Source organism: Cucurbita pepo, chromosome LG14, assembly GCF_002806865.2.
Source record: "Cucurbita pepo subsp. pepo cultivar mu-cu-16 chromosome LG14, ASM280686v2, whole genome shotgun sequence".
NCBI classification, from domain to species: domain Eukaryota; kingdom Viridiplantae; phylum Streptophyta; class Magnoliopsida; order Cucurbitales; family Cucurbitaceae; genus Cucurbita; species Cucurbita pepo.
In genome coordinates, this window is record NC_036651.1 from 5,976,014 (window position 1) to 5,999,170 (window position 23,157).

At 36.9% G+C, this 23,157-nt stretch overlaps 3 protein-coding genes across 4 annotated transcripts; 1 reads left to right on the forward strand and 2 right to left on the reverse strand.

Annotated features, from left to right (window-relative positions):
- Window positions 1-2,305: 2,305 nt before the first annotated feature.
- Window positions 2,306-3,718, forward strand: LOC111810805 (pirin-like protein). The gene is made up of 5 exons (XM_023697606.1): window positions 2,306-2,434; window positions 2,534-2,583; window positions 2,669-2,736; window positions 2,940-3,106; window positions 3,177-3,718. The coding sequence occupies exons 1-5, from the start codon at window positions 2,322-2,324 to the stop codon at window positions 3,667-3,669; spliced, it is 891 nt and encodes a 296-aa protein (XP_023553374.1). The 5' UTR covers window positions 2,306-2,321; the 3' UTR covers window positions 3,670-3,718.
- A 2,609-nt stretch (window positions 3,719-6,327) lies between these two features.
- Window positions 6,328-10,894, reverse strand: LOC111810818 (mitochondrial import inner membrane translocase subunit TIM22-2-like). Its single transcript, XM_023697621.1, has 5 exons — window positions 10,626-10,894; window positions 8,100-8,164; window positions 7,879-7,951; window positions 7,749-7,802; window positions 6,328-6,749 (listed from the first exon to the last, which is right to left on the reverse strand). The coding sequence occupies exons 1-5, from the start codon at window positions 10,801-10,803 to the stop codon at window positions 6,511-6,513; spliced, it is 609 nt and encodes a 202-aa protein (XP_023553389.1). The 5' UTR covers window positions 10,804-10,894; the 3' UTR covers window positions 6,328-6,510.
- Window positions 10,895-12,958: 2,064 nt separating this feature from the next.
- Window positions 12,959-18,847, reverse strand: LOC111810754 (kinesin-like protein KIN-12F). Of its 2 annotated transcripts, none has more exons than XM_023697528.1 (15): window positions 18,487-18,847; window positions 18,345-18,407; window positions 18,083-18,217; window positions 17,855-17,938; window positions 17,617-17,742; window positions 17,474-17,533; window positions 17,338-17,391; window positions 17,156-17,248; window positions 16,936-17,031; window positions 16,638-16,786; window positions 16,392-16,541; window positions 16,174-16,303; window positions 15,145-16,080; window positions 14,173-14,952; window positions 12,959-13,418 (listed from the first exon to the last, which is right to left on the reverse strand). In XM_023697528.1, exons 1-15 carry the CDS (start codon window positions 18,760-18,762, stop codon window positions 13,164-13,166), a joined length of 3,387 nt encoding a protein of 1,128 aa, XP_023553296.1. In that variant the 5' UTR covers window positions 18,763-18,847; the 3' UTR covers window positions 12,959-13,163. The 2 variants fall into 2 exon arrangements, with proteins under 2 accessions (XP_023553296.1, XP_023553295.1); XM_023697527.1 differs by having other exon boundaries at window positions 14,173-14,955; window positions 18,487-18,846.
- Window positions 18,848-23,157: the final 4,310 nt, after the last annotated feature.

Consider the following 23,157-nt stretch of genomic DNA (forward strand, 5'->3'; position numbering starts at 1 on the left):
AGATACTCAAAGTTCACTGTTGGGGCTATGTAAGAGTACTAAGCATGAGAATAAAAAGTTTGTTCACTCTTAAATGAGATTCGTCATTTAGGAGATTTGCAGCGCTAGTACCTAGTAAATAGCTTTCAGACCCCGATAGGGTCTATAACAGGTAAGAGAACCACTTGGAACCTTAAGATCTACTTAGAACCTTAGATAGCTAAGGAATTACGCTCAGATTTCTAGAACCTAGAGCAAGGCTCATGGATACTTACAAGTAGATTGCTTATTGAGTACTTTTATACTCACTCTTTTCCCCTTTCTTTTTGAAGTGCTTGTAGGCTGTCAGTCGAGGTGGAGGAGCGTTTGAGAGCTATGCAGTAACAAATAGGTAGTTTTGGAGAATCAATCCGTTTTTGTATTTCATTTTGTAACTGTATCTTAAACCTATTTCCCCTTTTGTAATAAATTTAAACAACACCGACTTGTAATAAGATTCGTTTTGTCACAGACCACCCTAACAACAAGACAAAAACTACCTATGCCCCTCCCACATCGTCCAACTTCCCCTTCCAAAGATACGAGTGAAGTAAGTCATCTATGTCATTAACAACTTACACTAAAAGAGAAAAAAAACATGTCCAATCGACTCAAAAGTCACACGTAATAAGAGACAAATATTCAACATATGATAGTCTATTCATAATAAAAGACAAACCAAGATAACGAACAGAAAAAGTATCCAAAGGAAATCGTAACCCTATCTCGAACATATTTCGAAGATAGGTTTTATTATGAAGTTAGAAATAATTATGGAGTACTTTATACGTCATTTCCACCTAATACATTGTGAAAATAGAACCCACACCCCTAATATTGCCTAATAGGTTTTAGTTTCCATTTTGCATGAAACGACATGTCGCACAAGACAGCGAAAGGAGAAGAAGAAAATGGAAACTGTCACCGACATCATCATTTCTAATCGTCTCATCATCACCAAGAAAACATACTATACATAATAAAATATTAAAAAATAAAATTTGTCGGACGGCTGTAGAAGTCGACACGTCGTTATGTGACAGTTATTTTTCAATTATTTTAATATGGTTTGACGTTTTTATTCGCTTTCTGTATTTATTTAACGGTTTCTGTTGCATCATGCTTGCACATGACTGATGCAATAATGGGCCCAGGCCCAGGCCCACGAATTTTGTGATCCATAACCTCACTTCCACTGGCCCACTAATTCAAAAAAATTTAAGTTAAAAAAATCATAACCTAGATTGAGTTGGTTGGTCCGAGAGGATGATCAGCCGCACTGGGACTGGGACTGGGACTGGGACATGGCCCAGACTCCTACGTGAGGCAGCATTATTAAAAATCCTATTTAATGGGCGAACAGCCCAACCCTTGGAACATACTACAACTCCAGGTGGCAAACAGCCAACATCGAGGTGCCAAACCTTCCTGTCAATGTGAGTTCTTGGGGAAGATCGGTCTGTTATCCCTAGAGTAACTTTTATCCGTTGAGCGATAGCCCTTCCACTCGGCACCTTTGGATCACTAAGGCCAACTTTCGTCCCTACTCGACAAGTGGGTCTTGCAGTCAAGCTCCCTTTTGCCTTTATCTATGATACATGCTATATTAATAACTAAAATCTTATATAATTTAAATATTAAACATTCACAAACCACAACGCTTCACTAACATCAGTTGCAAAAGTCAAATATTCTTAATTTTCATAATAATTAAACCTACTATGAAGTTGGGTTGGATTGTAATCCTATTTTTAGGTTGTTCGGGTTGATCAAACCAAAAGAATGTCAATAATTATTAAATAAGTTCGGGTTTGTCTTTTTAAATAAATAAAAAGAGAAAAAAAAGTTACCAAACATGTTTCCTTTTTTAAGAAAAAAACAAAAATAAAATATTATCCATTCCACATTTTAAAAAATAATTTCATTATTTATTATATTATAATAGTTAAATAATAATAATTATTATTTAAATATTGTGTTTGGTAAGTTGTTAGAAGTAGGCAATTTCAAAAAACACAGACAACAATGAGCGATGGTGATTGGTAGAAATTGAACGGCGGAGATTGAAAGTTGAAAGTCATAGACGGTCGATGTAATCCGACCGTCACGCTGACATAGCTATAATTATAAACAAAAAGAATGGCTGTTTTGTTCTCCCTCCTCCTCAAGCAATCTCTCTCTCTCTCTCCCTTTGACCTCTCCCAAAATTTATTATCATAAACAAATCTTCCATTTCTCTCTCTCTCTCTCTATAAATACATATCCCATTTCAACTCCAAACACCCACAAATTTCATATCAAATATGTCTCTACGAAGCTTTGTTGCACTCGAACGCCCTCGTCTTGTCGATCGAAAGCTCCTTACTCGACCTCAACATGAAGGCTTCGGTGCTGTCGTAAGAAGAAGCATCGGCAGGTACAAACGATTCAATTAGTGATTGGGTTGTGAGCTCTATTTGAGTTGTTCGAGTCACTCGTTCAATTAACCTAATCCTTTTTTTTTTTTTTTTTTAAGGTATGAGCTCAAATACTTTGATCCGTTCCTTGTTCTCGACGAGTTCTTTGGTACCCATTTCTCAAAATCTTTCGATTTGTATTGATTTATTTGTTCAAGAAATTAAGAGGAGGAAATTAAAATATATTATTGCAGTGACTGCGCCGGCTGGTTTTCCTGATCATCCACATCGAGGATTTGAAACGGTCACCTACATGTTGCAGGTATTCATGGTCTTGATCTTATTCTCCCCGTTAGAAATTACGACTCTCTAGTATAATACTGTCTACTTTGAGTATAAGTTCTCGTGACTTTGCTTTTGGTTTTCCTAAAATGCATCGTATCAATAAAGATAATATTCCTTATTTATAAACTCATGATCATCCTCGTAATTAGCTGAGACGTTTGTTTTGGAATTTGATTCAAGGGAGCAATGACACACGAAGATTTTCAAGGCCATAAAGGAACAATTGGAGCTGGCGACTTGCAATGGATGACTGCTGGCAAAGGCATTGTCCACTCTGAAATGCCTGCCTCCCATGGCACTCAACATGGCTTACAACTTTGGATCAATCTCTCCTCCAAACACAAAATGTAACTTCAATCCTTCGATTTCAATTCAAAAAACGTCAAATTTTCATAATAACCGTGTTTTTGTCAACAGGATAGAACCGAGGTATCAAGAAGTACATAACAATGACGTAGTGGAAGCTAAAAAAGACGGAGTAAAAGTGAGAGTGATAGCGGGAGAAGCCATGGGAGCACAATCCCCAATTTACACTAAGACTCCGACCATGTACTTGGATTTCACACTCGACCCAGGATCTCACATCGAGCAGCCGATCCCAGTGGGGTGGAACGCGTTCGTGTACGTGCTAGAAGGCGAGGACGGAGTGTTCGGGAGCATGAAATCGATGCCGATTGCATCACATCACATTGTTTTGTTGGGGAATGGGGATGGATTGGAGGCTTGGAACAAGTCTTCCTCTGAAGCCCTAAGGTTTATATTGGTTGGGGGTGAGCCATTGAATGAGAGTGTTGTGCAAATGGGGCCATTTGTGATGAACACTGAAGAAGAGATTGACCAAACCATTGAGGATTTTGAGAATTGTACCAATGGGTTTGAGAGAGCAAAGCATTGGAGTTCACAAGCTTAAGATGTTGCTTGCCTCTTCTTTTGCTATTAATTTGTAAACCACATTATTATTTCTTTGTTATTTTAGATTCATATTATTAATACGTAATTCTACGCACAAATCGGATCTTAAATAGTTAATTAACCTGAATGCAGACGATCTTTTGTTCTCGGTGCAATCTCCATGATCTTGAACGTTGAAAAGCCTTTTTCGTACGTTTAGAAGTGTATCCTAAACCTACCCATTCGGGATTTTGTGTTTAGGTTAAGAATTCTCTGGACGTTCTTCCAAAAGCAGCTAAAAATGATGATTAATAGGAAAAATTTGAGTAGCATTGAGGCGCTCGTGGTAAGGAAGCATATTGCAGCGTTGACACGCTATGAACAAAAGTTTGCGTGCACGTGTTTTTGTTTTGACGTAAGGGTTGCACTTAGTGTTGTCGTAGTGTTGAGGCACTCTTGACAACATCTCAATGTCATGTTCATGACCAATTTGGCTTGATGCATTTGTAGCGTCGAGATGAGATGACGATTCTCCCTTAAGTCTTAAGCTTGATTTTCTCATTCTCTTTGTAACGGCTCAAACCCACCGTTAGTAGATATTGTCCTCTTCAGCCTTTTCCTTTCGGGCTTCCGGTCAAGGTTTTTAAAACGCGTTTGCTAATAAGAGGTTTTCACACTTTTATAAATCGTGTTTCTTTCTCCTCTCAACAGACGTGGGATCTCACACTCTTTTACCTGATTTCTTCAGTAATTACCCGATATTGTCCTCTTCAGCCTTTTCTTTTCGGACTTCCGGTCAAGATTTTTGAAACGCGTCTGTTAGGAAGAGGTTTCCACACTTTTATAAACGCGTCTGTTAAAAAAACGATCGTAATAAATTCGCGTGGATTCTGAGACGAAACTTTTGCAAACTCAACTAATCACACGACTTCAATTGAACCCCCATACCACATCCACTTAGTGTACCAATTAAGTTTCCCCATTTGACTTCCATCCTCCCTATTTTCCACAAAAGAAATCATAGTAGATCCAATAACGATTCTCGATCTATCTTATATTGTCCTAAGCGCTAGTTCGTCTTTTTCTATGATACATATTACCTCTGCAACTCATTCGTCCTCCATCTCCTTTTTGGATGTTGCCACATTGCTCTCAACAAATTTTTCTTGGACCAACAATCCCGGGACATGTGACCTTTTTTCTCGCAATTGTAGCAAATACCTCTAAATCTTCGAGTTATTGTTGTCGTTCTTCTGAGCTCTCCCTGGTTGTGAAGTTTCTTGATGACTTCTTTCTTTATCACCATTTTTGTTGTTTCGACTTTCATTTGTGTAGAGTGCTCTTCTTCACCCTTTAATTTGATTTCTCCCCTTCGTTTAGTCATGGCTTCTTAAGAAGCTAACAAATTTTCAAACTTTAGAAGTGATGGTTGAGCGATTTCTCCCATTTGTTTAGCCTTGGCTTATAGACTAGCTAACAAATTTTCAAACTCTATATAAGTAATGGTTGAGCATGCCACCCTTGTACAGCAATAACGAAACTTCTATATTCTGGTTGCAATACGTGGATAATGATTCTCTTCATTCGAGATTCTCCAATGGCAGACTTCAGGTCTAGTTCTCTTCATGTCTTGTCACATTATAAAATTGACAACAACTCGTTCTCCAAAAGTTGTAACCTCGTATCGTTTTTCTTTGAGAACAATATCACGAACGTGTTTCATGCTTTTTTCGGTGTCTTGTCATCCCAAATGTGCTCTAACATCTCTTCTCTGATTGTGGTCTTCAAGGCAAACATTTTTTTGCCTACTTTGATTCTCCATTTGCGCAAGGTGTCATTAGGATCCTCCTCTGTCGTCGTAGTTTCACTCCCATCAACAATCTCCCAAAGGTCATGTCCTTGTAAATATGACATCATGCATGTTGCCCACATGTTGTAGTTGTTATTGAGTTTCTTGATTCCTCCAACGATTTGAAAATCATCCATCCGGTTGGCAATTCCTCAGTAATAACAAGCATTTTCAACACAAAACTTGCAAAGTCACGGACTACTCACAACACAAAAAAAACTCACTCACTAATAATTTCAAGAAATCGTTTATGACGTGGAAGATCAAACAGAGCTGCAACCACATAACTTCCCAATCAAATTCATCATAACACTCATAATGATCAACTTTACGAAGATCCCATGGTATTCTGAAAGTTTGCAGCATTTACCTCTTCTCCAAAAATAATGCCTACTCCCTCAACTCGCTCTAAAAAAATATTCTTAACGAGTTATTTGTTCACCTAAAACATTGAACATAAAATTAGATTAATAGAAAATTAGTGGAATATTTTGTTCTAAATAGTTTTAAAATATTTAAAGCTTTTTAAAAAGGAAACTTGTTAAGTATTTTTAAATTAAATTTAAAATTAAATATTTTTCCTTTTAAATGCATCATTACTTTCCATGTTTCAAGGAAAAGACAAACTGCACTCTGCACTGTACACAGCTGAAGAACACCAGATGTTGTCGTTTTTTTTTATCTACTAAGAATGAAAGCTGGATCACCACAAAAATGTTTGGCAGTTCCTTAATATCTTATTTTACAATTTTTAAAATTCAATTTTTTAAAATCTAATTAATATTTTTTTTATAAAAAAAAATTGAAATTTAAAGAACAAGAGGCATTTACGAACAAGATAACAAGCATTGCTCCAAATCAACTATCTATAAAAGTCCACAGAAGCAAAAAAGAAAAACCAGTCACTTTCCAACTCAAATTGCAACAAGTAATCTCTTTCAAACATTAGCTACAAATTGCCATTAACATGGCTGTTCTGCAAAACATGTTAAAAGAATGCTGGATTACGCCTTACCAGCTCGTTCTCCTCTTCTCCAACGACTTGCAGAATGCAGAAAACGCACCTTTAAGTTCAGCTGGAAGCGCAATCTGAAGGGGCAAAACCAAGGGAGGACGATTCCTCTCCATATCGCTTCTCTTTCTCGAGAACACGGGATGAGCTAATGCTGGCTGCTGCTTGTTAAGGCCTTCAAGTATAAAGGAAAAAGCTCCAAAAGTGAGGCAGTTCTGGAGAAGAGCCTGTGGGGCGCCTGCAGATTAAGAGCTTATATTTACATACACGAGTTCTAAGTAGCAGTCATATATGTCTCAACTTCTTTATATCAAAGCAACATTTGTGTAATGGAAGTGGACATCGACATGCAATAGATAGTTCCGAGCAAACAAGCCGAAATACAAGTCCAATTGGTACGGTACGCTCAATGAATTAAAATATACAAAGACGCCAGATACCCCCCCAAAACGTAATCCTAGTATAAGCAAACAAGCAGAAATACAGTTCCAATTGGTACGGTACGCTCAATGAATTAAAATATACAAAGATGCCAGATACCCCCCGAAACGTAATCCAGGTCCAAGCAAACAAGCCAAAATACAAGTCCAATTGGTACGGTACGCTCAATGAATTAAAATATACAAAGACGCCAGATACCCCCCGAAACGTAATCCAGGTCCAAGCAAACAAGCCAAAATACAAGTCCAATTGGTACGGTACGCTCAATGAATTAAAATATACAAAGACGCCAGATACCCCCCGAAACGTAATCCAGGTCCAAGCAAACAAGCCAAAATACAAGTCCAATTGGTACGGTACGCTCAATGAATTAAAATATACAAAGACGCCAGATACCCCCCGAAACGTAATCCAGGTCCAAGCAAACAAGCCAAAATACAAGTCCAATTGGTACGGTACGCTCAATGAATTAAAATATACAAAGACGCCAGATACCCCCCGAAACGTAATCCAGGTCCAAGCAAACAAGCCAAAATACAAGTCCAATTGGTACGGTACGCTCAATGAATTAAAATATACAAAGACACCAGATACCCCCCGAAACGTAATCCTGGTCTAAGCAAACAAGCAGAAATACAGTTGAATTGGTACGCTCAATGAATTAAAATATACAAAGATGCCAGATACCCCCCCGAAACGTAATCCAGTAATCATGAGGTTTCTTATTTTTTTTCACAAAGTGAAGCCAAGGAAAAATTACAGAATGAAGAAAAATGCCAGTTGAAAAGGCTACTACCTGGAAAACTTAGAGCTAGACCAGTGCAGCATCCAGCTACCCCCGCATTAATAACTACAAAATTCGTTAGCTTCATTAGAAAGGGATTCATATGGCTAAATAATGACATTTCCAAAGTGAAGAAACTCACTATCATCCTTTCCTCTCAGCCTCTTTAACATGCAAACGACCAAGCTGTGTACCCCAGACAAAACTGCAAATGTCTGATTCATAAATCAAAGTTACAAAAGATCAGTGAACAAAATAGGACATTCAAATCTTTAGGGCCAGAAACCAGTTATGAAATTTATTCAGTGAGAAGAACTCCATTAATCTTTTTCAATCAATAAAAATATACTCGACAAATCACACCTTCGCACTAGATCCAGCGTCTGCAAATGATCCTTTAAAGCCCTTCTTCTTAAACAATCCTGAACCTAAGGGACACTCAAAATGCATTCAATTTTAATTGTCTCAAAGCAATATTGTAAGTAAAGGAACTGTAATGTATAACGTGAAAAAAAGGCGAAAGAAAAAAAACAGCCCCCATTTTTTACTATAGTAAGTTCGTTATAACGGTAGTTAATTTAGTCAACTATATTAGAAATCCGTGGTTACAAATTCTATATTTATATGAAGAGTATACTGGTTTAAGTATATAATAAAAAGATTTCGTCCCTTCAGATACACTGACATGATCTTGTATCAGTGCAGAGGACGGTTTTTTAGTGCATGTCAACTTCTGAAGCATGTAATTCTTTTTCATGAGTTGCAATGGAATTAAAATATGCACAATACCTATACTGGCTTGTTAGTGTAGCCAATGATGCCATATCATTACGTGCTTCAAAACTCGGGAATGTTCCTTCCAAGAGCATGGCTATACTAGAAAAGCTGAAAACTAAATTCATATCATGATTTTTCCAATGCGACTCAATGGTACACATGTTAACAATCGGGCTACCAATGATTAAGGCTTTTTTCACAGGTTATAAAAGAGAAGCAGTAACAACTTGTCCGTTAAATGATCAATTCAGAGTCCCTTACTCTCTTAGTTTGGATGGGTCCTTAACAGAAGTCAGAACTTGAGTTTTTTAGTAGTCTACCGTCTAGTATTGCATAATGTTTACTATGGGTCCCAGGGAAGGTTTGTTAGTTAGATAGCTGACTGTATGGTGTGGTTCAGGAAGGAAGGTGAGTATTAGAAGGTGTAGGCTTTACACCATTAGTACCTCTTGAATCTTCCCCAATTCGCTCATATTTCCTATTCAATAAACTGGAAACTCACCAGTGTCATCGTTATCTTCCTTCAGTAATGAAGACATGGCCAGTTCTACATTTCATATGGCAGATCTTGTTTTAACTGCATTACTAAACTAAATCACTCTATTAGTGCACGGATAAGATTCTTGTGCAAATAGTTATATCCACTATTCTGGAACACTTTTTCAACCTTAGAGAATCGTTCTAACATGTTTGTTGCTCTTCCTAATCACGTCAATAGTGCATCAAATTCTCTAATGTACTTCTTTCCCTTTGTTCTTCTTACTCCATGGTAGATTAGTGTTTGCTTACTCATGATTCAGACTGTTCCTTTGTTGCATTGTTGGTGTACTATGATATCCCACATCGGTTGGAGAGGGAAACGAAGTATTCTTTATAAGGGTGTGGAAACCTCTCCCGAGCTGACACGTTTTAAAAACCTTGAGAGGAAGCCCGAAATTAAAAGCCCAAAGAGTACAATATTTGCTAGCAGTGGGTTTGGGCTGTTACAAATGGTATTAGAGCCAAACACCAAGTAGTGTGTCAGTGAGGACACTGGACCTCGAAGGGGGGTGGATTGTGAGATCCCACATCGATTGAAGAGGGGAACGAGTGTCAGCGAGAACGCTGGGCCTTGAAGAGAGGTGGATTGTGAGATCTCACAGCGGCTAGAGAGGAGAACGAAGCATTCTTTATAAGGGTGTGGAAACCTCTCCCTAACAAACGAATTTTAAAAACCTTGAGGGAAAGCTCGATAGGGAAAGCCCAAAGAAGATAAATATCTGCTAGCGGTGGGCTTGGGTCATTACATGTACATTGATTTTATTATTTTAAACCCATCATTGTCAAAGATACTACTGATTCAGTCAAACTTTTGCTTCATGGTCAGTTTCAGCGTAAAGATCTTGGCTCTGTCCGTTAGTTTCTCAGCTTGAAGTTGTCAAGTCTCAGCATGGAGTCTTCCTTTCTTCTAGGAAACTATTGTCTGCAACTGTGTGAGAACATTGACTTCCTTGACTAACTTTTTTTTTCTTTTTTTCGATTCAACAACACATTGGGGTAGGGGTTCAAACCTATGACCTTTTAAACAAAGATATATGTTTGGATCAGTTGAGTTAGGCTAAAGTTGGTAACTCTAAGCAATAGCAATAGAAATTGAAGTTAGCCCTTTTGAGGGTTGATGATTCTTCTCCTTGTCGTTCTCTTACCAACTACAATATCTACAGATTTGGTACCAAATATATGTTCCCCTCTTCAATGTCTTAGTGCAAGTCCAATGACAACATATCTAATGGTTGTTCTCAATAGCTTTTGTGGATGTTCATTGCCACTTATATCAATACTCATTGGAAGCACAATCATGCTCTTGCTAATGCTACTTCGTGACATTCATGTTTCTGGTTCTCTTCCTGTTTTCGTGCTCTGATTTTTGGAATCAGTTTCAACTTGCTGATACGTTTTGTAAGGATTACCAATGAATGGAATCGGGTTATTCTATAATCATCCCAATTTCAACAACAACTGAGCCCCTTGTCTATATCTAAAAATCCGATACCTCAGAGAACAGCGTAATCAAACATATAAAGCCAAAACAAAAATGAAACAATCTTGACAGGGAGGGAGGGAGAGAGATACCGTAGCCGAAAATGGAGCCCATGAAGGCTCCAGCAGCGGAGTCACCGGCAAACCTGAAAAAACAAAGAGCAGGGCCACCAAAAGAGGGGGAAACAACGGCGGCAGAAGAATTAGGGCTGTCTGATGGATTGGTATCAAGCTCAGCGTCAGATGACTCGTCCTTCGAAGAATCCGCCATGGCCGCAATTCTCTATCTTCCCTCCCTCTCTGCTCTGCTAAACCCTTTCCCAATCTCTTAATCTCCCGAATGCAAAAGTTCCCAACCTTGCTGCACGACGTCGTTTCGATTTTTTTTTTTTTTTCTTTAATTGGAGATATATCCAAATTTATTTTCATGTCCAAATTTTCATTTTATGAAAATATCAATTTCGATGAGTATTTAAATAAATAAATAAATATAAAAAAATTCATAAAAATTATTTAAATTAACAAATAAACATTCCACAATTATTAAATAAATTTAAAAATTTTATTATTAATACTTCATTTACATTAAAAATATTTTGTATAAAAAATATTGATTTACTTTTTACGTCGGTGTCCACACCGATGAATAGATATTAAAATGTCCAATAAGAAAATGTCATAACCAGCTTGTCAGGTCTGCGATTCGAAAACCACTACAATCAAATTCTGAATACGTTTAGCCACTTGAATACTTATCACTTTGGTCTGCATAATTCCTTACGCAATCTTTGTAGAATAACTAGGTGCCTTAACAAGTATGGAAGAATCATGACTCCATAGTATCAACCTTTCGGTCTTCCTAATAGGTTTCACACATGTTTACTACTGAATACTAGTCAGAACCTTCCTCAATGGTACCCAGCAAGTTCCCTATTCTACGTCATTTTAGGCTACGAATAATGCATGGCAAGTTCCCCACCAAGCACAATTGGAGCACGCTAACCATCTCTGCACAGTACTATCAAACTCATATATCCTCTAGTGACCTTAGTGCGGCTAGGAACAAAGAATAATGATTCATAAGATTAACGCTCTAATATCATAAATAAATCTCGAGGTCATATAGTAATCATCCAACATTTACACGTGGGCATTTGTGAAGTTTCCATTGCTTATTATGCTTTCTAGGAAACTTAAGCATATCTTTTTAAACATACCGATCAAGCATAAAAGGGTAAAACATAAATATCTACTGTTAAGGATACTTAGTACTAAATGTACCATATATATGATATTTGATATTTTATTATAGGCAAATATACAGAGATTTGTCTTCTTACCATAGATATTTTTCCATTTATTATTATTTTCATATACTTTGATTTATTTGATTATAAATAGAGAACTTTCACGCACCATTTAGGTGTAGTGGTTTTAGCAAATATTAGGTCGGAAGACATGCTACCAATCATATTATCCAAGTCCTAACCGAATTCTACAAGTATTTCTTCAAGAATGACTATTTTGGTTATTTACTTTCTCGAGTCTATCTTCGATTTATCAAATTTTGGTCTTTCAATATTCTTTATCTCTTAATGTTCCTCAAGTTGGTTCTAAATCGTACACCTACATGCTTAACATTAAAATCAATTGAAAAACGGACAACGGAACTCAAACGGGTGAAAAACAAGCTTCACATGCTTGTCCGCACCCCACACGATGTTGAGAAAGGCCACACGCATAAACCCACATGCAAGTACCCACGTGCATCCTCACGCACAACACCTCCCGCACTTAAAGTTCAAACCTCCCTAAACCCTAAACCCTAAACTCACATGCGAGTACCCACGTGCATCATCGCACACAATCATCTCACGCACAATCAACCTAGGCATTTCCGTAATTTTTCTTGTGGCAACACGTGTCGCTCTTCAATTCATGTGTTCGACTTCAATATCCCGTGTTCGAAACCTAGATGAAGCAATTCTTGATGAATTTCTTCCGTGGGACACATGTCCCTTCAAGTCTAGAAGCGTTCGTCTTTCTGATGTCTTTTCCCTTCGATTTTCCTCAAACTAGTGGATAATTTCACTATTTTTTTAATTTCTTTTCCTATTTTAGTATCTTTTCCACGATCTTACTTCAACTTGGCACAATTACCGAAGTTGAGAGTGAAGACTCACCTCATAAGCTCTCCTAATTCTGACTAAAAGAGCAACTACTTCAACAAGTTGTACCAATCCCATATTGTAGTTTCACCGTTTGAGTTTCTAACTATTGTACTAAATCCAGCCAATGCTCGTCCCATTGAAGGCTACCAACAATCATCACGAGTCACATTTAGAGGTCGTGCATGAATTAAACTTGTTTGTTGTGCCCGAGTTGTTTGCGAGGCGTGTCGAAACCAAGCACATAGTGCAGACATATATATTGGGGAACTTTGAATAAATTATACTAATAATTAAAGAATCATCTCATCCATACAATACACAATGGAAAACCAACACCAAAAGCAAATAATGACACATAAATAAATCAATCTCACATGACCCAAGTAGGGTTCTCTCTTCTTCTGATGCAGCAGCCCCTCCCCCTTTGTACAAAACCAAAGTAGGTTCAAACTGGATAATGTTAGTAGTGCTGCTCTTGATATATAGCTCCAAATTCTGATCTCCAAGCTTGATCATCGTCTACGAACGAGGCTCTCTTGTCGGTTCCAAGGTCGGAGTGATCTTGATGATACAGTGGTTCGAGAGCAGAAGCTGGCAATTTACTCTCTGCAAGGTACTGCTTCATTGTAATCATCTCCATCTTATGCTTTCTTTTGAGTTTCTCCATTTGCTTCTTCAACTTCTCGTTTTCTTGTTGAACTGATGTAAAGTTCTCCTGTGTTTTTTTAACAAGAAAATGTCATATTAAGAAAATAATGAGGAATGAACATTAAACTAAATAGACCAATCGAAGAATTGGCTCGGAAAGAGATTGCTCACTGGAGCAACAACAATATTCTTTCCTTTAAAAATGGACAAGAACTCAAGCAAAAGAAGCATATAAGATGGAGAACTAGGGACTCACCGAATCGATTGGAAAACTAGGGGACTCAGTAAAAAAAACTACTTTCTCTACTTCTCGGTAGGATTCAGTATAGGGGAAAGGAGGGGGAGTTATGATTAGTTGACAAAAGAAAAGAAACTTAGTCGATATCGACCACTCTTAGGAAACTAGGCTGGACAGATTACGGGGCTACTCAATCAGACAACCAGACTGTCCATCCAGACCCGATTACTATACTCATTAAGTGACTTGCTTGCTTCCAAGACTTGACTGGTAGAATTCAGTATAGGGAAAAGGAGGAGGAGTTATGCTTACAAGAGAAAGCTGGCCCGAAACAAAAGAAAAGAAACTTAGTCGACATCGACCACTCTTAGAACACTAGGGTAGACAGACTACTCAATCAGACAACCCGACTATCCATCCAGACCCGGTTACTAGAGACTTGCTTGCTTCTAAGACTTCGACTTCTACCGAAAAAGAGAGAAATACCCCTTAAAAGGTGGTGTCCCGATTTTGATAACGATTTCATTTTTACTTCAATTTGTTCTATGTACACACAAATAATACATAAGGTTAGGAGTGTTACCTCTGCAACTGATGCTGAATGTTCTGCTTCTCTAAGCCTAACAAGAAGTTCCCCAGCAGCATGAACAGCTTCAGCAGTGTCTCTAAGTTGAACCTTGAGGCCTTTGTTTTCCTTTTTCAAGAATTCTCTCTCTCTGTCCCTCTCAAATCTCAGAGCTGAAAGCTCAGCAGCGAGGGATTTAGAAAAGCGAGAGCCATGTCCTTTGGAACCAGCTTTTTGTGCAGCCCTTTTAACCTCAGCTATCCCTCCCATGATGGCTCGGTGCTTTCCCACCAACTCATTATATTTCTCTTGCAATTCAGCATAATGCTCAACAAATCTAGCATGCCCAAGAACAGATCTGTGAAGGGCATCCTCCAGCTCCTCATTGCACTTCTTCTCTGAATTCAGTTCATTCTCCACCTTCTCTGCACGCCGTCGAATGGATTCCAAATCAACTCTCAGTTCATCAGTTAATGAAATCCATTCACTCTCCATTTCTGTCCATCTCTCCCTTTCCTTTTCAAGTTCCTCCTCGTTAATAGTTTGACAACCTCCTCCTCCTGCTCCTCCTAGACCGCTTTTTCTGAGTTGGATGGACCGTGACAACAATAGCGAGGACCTCAGCTTGTCAGTTGACTTGTTAGTAGAAACATCAGCAAATGCCTGCAGCTTACTCCTTAAATTTTGGATTTCTTTAACAAGTTCTTCCTTCTCAGACACATCACTGAAGCCATTATTATTCTCATTGTCCCGAACCTCCTGCACTTCCTTTATTTCACATTTCTCTTGTTCACTCTTCTGCTGAATATTCCATACATATAGAATGTCAGAAGCTGTTATAAACCATATATTCAATATGATACTAATATTTCAAACATCTGATTTGGATAAGTGACAATTATGAAAACTGTTAACCCTCTTAATTTCTGTAAAAAAAATTGGTAAAAAATGAGTGACAATTATGTAGCTGCTTAAATGAAGTGTATATACCTTTTCAAGATCACTTCCCTCGTTGAATCCTACTAGTTCCTTGGAGCTACTCAGGACTAAACTATTGTCATTCTTGGTGATTCTTCTTTGACAAGATGAACAAAGCTGATGGGGAGAAGATATAGCGATGGGGTTATCTTCTTCCAATGTTTGAAGAGATGGTACAGGTTTGTTGACTTCTGGACAGGATTTTCGTGCCAGATGTTCAAAGGAAAAAGATACTGAAGATTTGTTTAATGCTGAGCTTTGCTGGTGATAATCAATTATCTTCAAACCTCTTTGAAGACTAGCTGCCAATGACTCAGTAGGATCTTCAAATGTATTACTCGATCGCAGGGAGGATCTGATGTTCTTACTCTGACTCAATGACTGCCTCAGTACATCTTTATTAAACTTAAAGCTGTCTGACATCTTTTCATGGTGGTCAGCGAAACTCGGTGCAACGACCAAACTTTTCCTTTGAGAATTTCCAATTTTCGGAGAATCAGACAATGGTGGATCTTCAAGATTAGGGAAGTGACATATTGAGCTGACAGAAATACTCCTCTGATTGTTCACAGGTTCAGGAACCTTGGAATCATGAAAAGTTTCTTCTGGGTTTATTTCTTCAATTGTTTGGGGATAACTTACTTCATCATCACTCATTGAACATGAAGCAAAACTTTCTTCTACGGAGGAAAACTGAAGTGAATCTCTATTATCAGAGCTATCTTCAGAAAAGCTATGGACCTTATCCAAATGTTGATGCAATTCCATCACATCTTCCTCGTTACAATTAACCTCTTCGTCTGAGTCATTATCAATGCATGGCAAAATCAGAGAGCGATTGATATTAACTCTTAAATGATTCAGGCTGTCTCGTACATTAGGCCCTTGAAAGTAGCCAGTTTTTGGAACTGACTTTCCTGAGTTGGTATTTGCTCTTATAAGTTCTTCCTGTAATCAGACAAAAGGTAAAGTTTGGTTTGAACCAGCAAACTATTTCAAACATATAAGTCATTTTCAAAGATTGAATGAATGAAAACTAACCTTTAATTGACGAATTTGATCACTCAGATCATTTACGTCATCTTCCTTTATTTCATTTATGACTGGTCGATTCTGAACTGATTTCAATCGTTGTCCGAATCTCAATGTCCTTAACGTTTCACCTGAAAAGCTGCATTTTATACAAGCAAAGCTACTTTAACATTCAAGGACAGTTTAGGGTGCTTTGAGACAAAAAAATCTTAATAGACGATATGTACTTGTTATCTGGAGAGACAGCACAAATAACTGTGAGCTTGGCGTTGCCTCCAAATGACTCTCTTAATAAATGGGTCAAGCAGGAGCTTCTGTACAAACGCTCTTCAGATGTTCTTAATTCAGTTTCTTTAGCTAGTGAATCGATCAAGTGCCTGCACCAACATAATGAAAGCAACAGTTACCACATTTGTAAGAAAATGGATAAACTCTGATACTCCAGAAACACCACCAATCATTGTTTCTCATACCCGAGCCGTGACATAGACTTCTTCAAAATCTTGTCTTCCCTTGTGGATTGTCTACCCATGGCATCGCTTACATTCCTTTCTAATCCAGCAAGATCAACAAGGTTGATTCTGCTCGTCTTTGAACTACCAAAACACTTGGATGAAGTTTCCTGCATATACAAAAATATGATGCAAATTTGAATGTCTCAGCCAGCTGAATCACACTATGATAAGAGACTAACGAAACAGAAGAACAACTAAAACAAAAATGACATGTTTTCTATAAATAAGTACTCAAGCTCTTCTAGAATCAAGGTACCTTGCACCATGACTCAATGATGAAAGTAAACACAATATGAGACCTTGAGCTCTTAGAATTTATAGTGGTTGCTCCGACTTTTCTACTTGAAAGTCCCTGCATTGTAATAGAGAAAAGTAAGCAAATGAAACCTGAATTGTGATGGTCGAAAACAAAGGAAGAATCACAGCAAAACTAAAAATAAAAAAGAAACAAAAAAAGGTTAGTTTCCATTCCCCACCTTGATAAGAATCTGAGTTACATCATCGTAGCTTGTCACATATTCCTCTGTGACATTTTCCACATACAGTCCATTCTTTGCATCATCCTTAATCTGGTGAAATATTGCAAAAGTTTATATCAATGCTCAGAAGATGCATGAAATACCAATGACAAAAGAATGTTGAAGACAACCAAGCTAACCTTGAGGTTTCTCTGGGAAGGATCAAGCAAATCCCCAATTTGTTCATTAAATATCTGGAATGGGAATCAATGCAGAAGAAGATTACAGATGGATTTTAAAAAACGGTATGGAAAAAGCCAAGAAAGTAATCAATACCTCTACAAAAGAACAACGACACTGGTAATTTATCAGTTTTCCTTCAGAGTTCTCTTGTTCCTGAGTTGGATAACCAGAATATTAGAAATTGAGCTATGGAACCTAATTGAATTGATATAGAAAGGGAATGAATGGATGCCCACTTTTTGAATCTCTGAAAACAGCATTTGAAAGATGCGAGGAGCAAGGCCTTGGTTACTATAGGGTGAAGGATCCTCAACCATGGCACTCGGGGGACCCCACATTGTGAATGTTTTACCACTTCCCGTCTGTTAAGATTCAATTGAAGCAATACAAAATGCGAATTAGCTTGTCAATCTTACACCTTGTGATAATATGGATATGAAAGAATTTGTGTAGAACATAAGATTCAACTATTACCTGACCATATGACATGATGGAAGTGTTATAACCAGCTAACGCATCTTTCACTAGCGGAATTCCGATCTTCGAAAAGATATCTTCCTAAAAAAATTTAACCAAACATTGCTGTGAGAATCAAGCTACTTCAACATCACAATTTAGTTACTTCAAACAGATTTCTTTCCTTAGATCCGAAATTAATAATTTCTGAGACAGGATATAAAGAGAAAGGATCAAACGCAGTACCTGTTTCGAATCTGAATCGAAAACTGAATCGAATGAAAATTTACGGTCCTGAAATGTCAATTCATCTGAAGAAATCTTCTTAACCGTCCTGTCCATTTCCTTCTCTCTATCATTAGGTCTAATCCTCACGACAACCTATATAAAAATCCACCACCGCCGTCACAAAAGAAGAACAAGAAAAAACCGTAAACATTCATCAAATAATCAAATCAAGAACAAATCATAGATCTACAGAGCGAACATAACGTAAACTTCATCATACCTTAATCGGCTGATAAGTAGGGGTAGGAACTTCATACTGGCCGTCTGATTGGACAACTTCATCCTAAGAGTTCGACATAAAAAGAAAAATCAGTAGATCTCTTTCAACAGAAGTGAAATTCGCAGAAGAAAATCACACATACCTTCAGATCAAGATTGGAATCTGGAGGCAAAGCATCGTGAGGAGAATTCCGGATACCGGACTTGGAAACGATCGTGGAAATCCGGCCGTCCTTGACAGGAATGTTCGGATCAGTAGGAGGCATATTTTCAGAATTTGAATGGGGAAGCTTCTTAGAAAAGGAGGAAATTAGTTTCTTCTTAGAAGAGATGGATCGAGGAAGGAGGTTTCGGAAGGAAGAGGCAGATATGCTTCCCAAGAAACCAGTCTCCATTGATTCTGCTGTATTCGACTTCATTGTTTCTGATTCTGAAACAAATTGAAGCTTTCAAAACAGAGTAAGAGAGAGAGAGAAGAGAGAGAGTTCAAATTGCGAAATGCGAGAAAGCGAAGGGTTTTGATGAAGAAGAAAGCAAATGATGGGACGAACTGACCGTTGGGAATTTGAAAACAAATTAAAAATTTGAATTGCTGAATGTAATTACCAAAGTACCCTTCATCCCTACTATGAAAGACGATTTAATAATTAATCTGATTTGTTTTAATTTAAATTAATTTCCTATGTATTAATTATAATATTATTTGATCTAAAGTAGTAAAAAATTTCATAAATAAAAAAGCTCATAAATTATAAATTCACAAAATTGGAAATATTTAAACTTTTCAGTATTTATAAAATTATATTTAATAATTGATTGTCTTTGTCTTTAAAATAAAGGCAACCCAAGATGCGCGCCTCTTGTATAGATCAGAGAGGAGGACTAAATAGACATTTTACCTTCTCCAAATAACTAGCCGTTAGAAAGAGAATTCCAAGCTGTCGCCGTCTTGTACTTTTAAATTTTTGTTAAATTTGTAGAATATGTTTAAAAATGTTTTCAAAATTAATAAAAATACCTTTAAATTTTATTTTAAATTTTGTAATTTGGAAAACAGTTAATAATTTATCTAAAAAATATCTTAGAATTTTTAATTTTTTTTTTAAAATACAACTCTAAAAATATTAAAGTTTTTGAGAATTTAGAGATATATATAATAATTATTATTTTTCACAAGCTATTTATTTTCTATTCATCTGTGAGATTCCACCTCGACTGAAGAGGAGAATGAAAAACTCTTTGTACGGGTGTAGAAACTTTTTCCTAGTAGAGGCGTTTTAAAATTTTTAAGAGGGAAGTCTCAACAGAAAAGTCCAAAGAGAACAATATCTGCTAGCGGTGGGATTGGACTATTACAAGTAAAATTTTTAAAATTAAAAAAAATATTTTAAAAAGCTTGTTATTATGAGTATTTCTAGTTCGAGAAGGGTTGGATGTGTGGTACTTCTGCACACATGGCCCACGTATGCACATATGGACCTATCAGGCGGACTTGTATATGTACCCCTGAGCATGACTCGTTGGACTAAACGTGTAGACGGCTACCAAACACCACAGAGGAAAAGACCTGCATGATATCATGATGAACATAGATACTGAAGGTATGCATGACGTAACATAGTACAACATCATTAGTATAGTATAATCTATTACAAGGCTTCACATTACATGCATAGTACAACAAACGTAGCATTTCATATCATACATAACATGGCATACTAGGACATCACATACATAAATAACATTCCTAATTTTGTCGCATGCAGGGGCCACGGGTATGCATCATCATACATCATACGATTCTTTCAACCAACAAACAATAAAGTCACTTACTTGTTTACCCTTGGTCGGAGTCCCTAAATATTTTATAGTTTGTCCGAGAATGTTCTTCTACGTTCAATTTAACCTATACGGACCCATGACACAACAATACAATATATTAACGAGCTTAATTTAGCTTAAAAGTATTAAATACTCCCAATTTTTAGTTTAAAAATACTTAATTTGAGTAAATAGAAGTCTTACTTACGTCAAATGCTCTTATTAAGATTAAAAATAGCTTTAGGAGGGTCGATAACGTACCGAGCCGAATAAGCTAGATTTGCGTCGAATGTGATATCAGCGGCAGCTCGAAATAAAAAATAATAATTATTTTATTTTATCTAACTACGGTTACAAATACTTTTAGTGTTAGTTTTGAAGAGGAACTGTAGTAGTGTTTCAAAAATATGACACTGATAGTAAGTATAGTTTTAAATTTTTTAAAATTTTGATGAATATCATGAAACTTCTTAAGATTTAAGGGTATTTTTGAAATACTATTAGACTTCGAGCGATATTGCCCGAACGAACCACCTTGTCGATAAGAAACTTTTTCCCTTTTATTTTTCCTAAGCTTGATAGGGAGAAATCACTAAAGGAGAGGAAAGTTTTTAGCAATTTCGGGTGTAGAAGACAAGGTATTCGTGTAAGTCAAAACCCTAATCGAGAGTATAGCAACCTGTACGCACTTACTAACAACGCTCAGCTCGACAAAGTAGTCCAACCTAGCAATGAGCACATCCACATTGAAGCCCAACCCCTATACACGTGACTCCAACTCGAATGAAGTACACTTTAGTCATTTTTTACTATGCCTTCGAGGAGCCTCAACTCCTTTTCTTTTGGAGTCCTTTGTTCTGATTCTATTGATATGGCGAAGTTTAGGGCATTTTTACTATGCCTTCGAGGAGTCTCGACTCCTTTTCTTTTGGAGTTCTTTGTTCGACATTTGATGATTCTGTTGACATGGCTAAGTTTAGGGCATGACTCTAATACCATGTTAGATGAACACAAATTGTCCACTTTGAACCTAAGCTCTCATGACTTTGCTCTGGGTTTCCTCAAAAGGCCTCATACAAATAGAGATAGTATTCTTTGATTATAAACCCATGATCATTCCCTAAAGTAGCCGATGTGGGACTTTCATCCAACAGTCCCCTCCTTACTCCTTGCCCGCTCATTCGATATTTTGTTCATCATTTTAGCAACACCATTTTGTTTTACCCTAACGAGCATTGTCCTCGTTAATCTGGTTCTCTTAGTCCCACATAAGGATTTGAATCCTGACATGTCCTTTCCTTCTTTTCTTCATTGTCAGTCCTCAAACATTTAATCTTCAAATGGTTTGATATGACTGTATTTCAAGAAATAAACTCATACATTCTTGGCTAAGTGATGAAACTGGAGATGGTTCCCAAACATCTGTATAGACCATTTCCAACTCTACTTTTTTTGGTTCTCTCGTAATCTTTGTGAAGTTAAGTCATTTCTGTTTGCTCATATCATAGCTCTCACAAAAGATTTCAGACCTTCTAAATCTCTTTTGACAACAAACATCTTCATTCCTTTAACGTTCATATGTCCAAGTCTATTATACCATAGACTTGAACGGAAAACACTCTTAGCAACAACAACCATGTGTATACACGAAAATTAGTTTGAGTTGAAAACGACACTCTTGCTTGCTTGAAGACTAGGCATGTTTCATGTAATTGGTACGAGTGCATAGATTTTGGGTAGCCCTATAGCCATCTTATTCTCTCCTATAATTTTGAGTGCATGAAAATTCACGTGTCCAAGTCTTGTATGTCATAGCTAAGATGGGTTTACGAATGTCATCAATAGAGAGGTGGACTGACGCATCTCCAATTGTTTTGTGATCGCTTGACTTTCATCAATATGAATTTGTTTTTGTTGAACATCCTGAGGAACGAGCCGACTAACTCCACCTTTTATAATGTTATGATTCATTAAATTTATCTATCATAGACTATCAGAATTTGTAATCATTTGATGATGTTATGTGAAAAAGTCTGTACCATACCGACATGATTCTAACCTACTTTTGTTTGTCCTTTCAAAATTATAACCCATTTCAAATTGATATTATTTCTGTGTTGCAATAAACGGTAATTCGGACGAGCATTAACTACAGGTGTTCATGTAACTCGAGAACTCAATTAATCTAAACTATCTAACCCAAATGGTAAAGGTTAGGTTGGGTTAATTGGTTATTTATTTATCCTTGGTTTGGGTTGGGTTGAATTTTTAGGAAAAAAATAAAAAATTTAGGTTTATTTGAAGTTGCCATTTTTTTTTTACGGGACCGACTAACCCGAAAATAGGGTTATAACCAAACCCTACTCTACTTTTAAAAGTTGAGAATATTTGTATTTTGACTCGTGAATGTTTGATATTTGAGTTTTATGAAATTATAATTATTAACATAGATAAATATAATTTTTTAAAATGATTAAAAAACATGATAACTTAATCCAGCCCAACGTGAAAATATAGGGTAGGGTTAGGTTAGGTTGAGTTGTGAACCTTATTCAGGTCGTTCGAGTCACTAACCAAACCAACTCGAAATTGCTGATTAGTCCAAAAGATTCCTTAGACAAAACTCAACCAATGTACGGTACGATTAGCGGTTAGTTCCTCAACTCCAACTACTAAGAAAAATCTAAACAAAATACTCAGAAACATGTCACGAAATGCCTAAACCTAGTCAATAAACTCTCGAAACTAACCACGTTAATTATATATAATTTTAATTAGCAACAAGAAATGCCAACATAATCGAAGAATGATTATCAACGAAAATAATCTCCTCAAGAAATAAAACAAAAACTAAATTTTTTAATTTAAAAATCTGGTAACGTCGAAAATCAAACTATTAACTTTTTAGATGATGATCGATTCTTTATCCAGCTACGATCCCGGGTAAAGTTAAAATGGTCGAATGAGAGGGCGTTTTTGGTACTAAAAAAGTG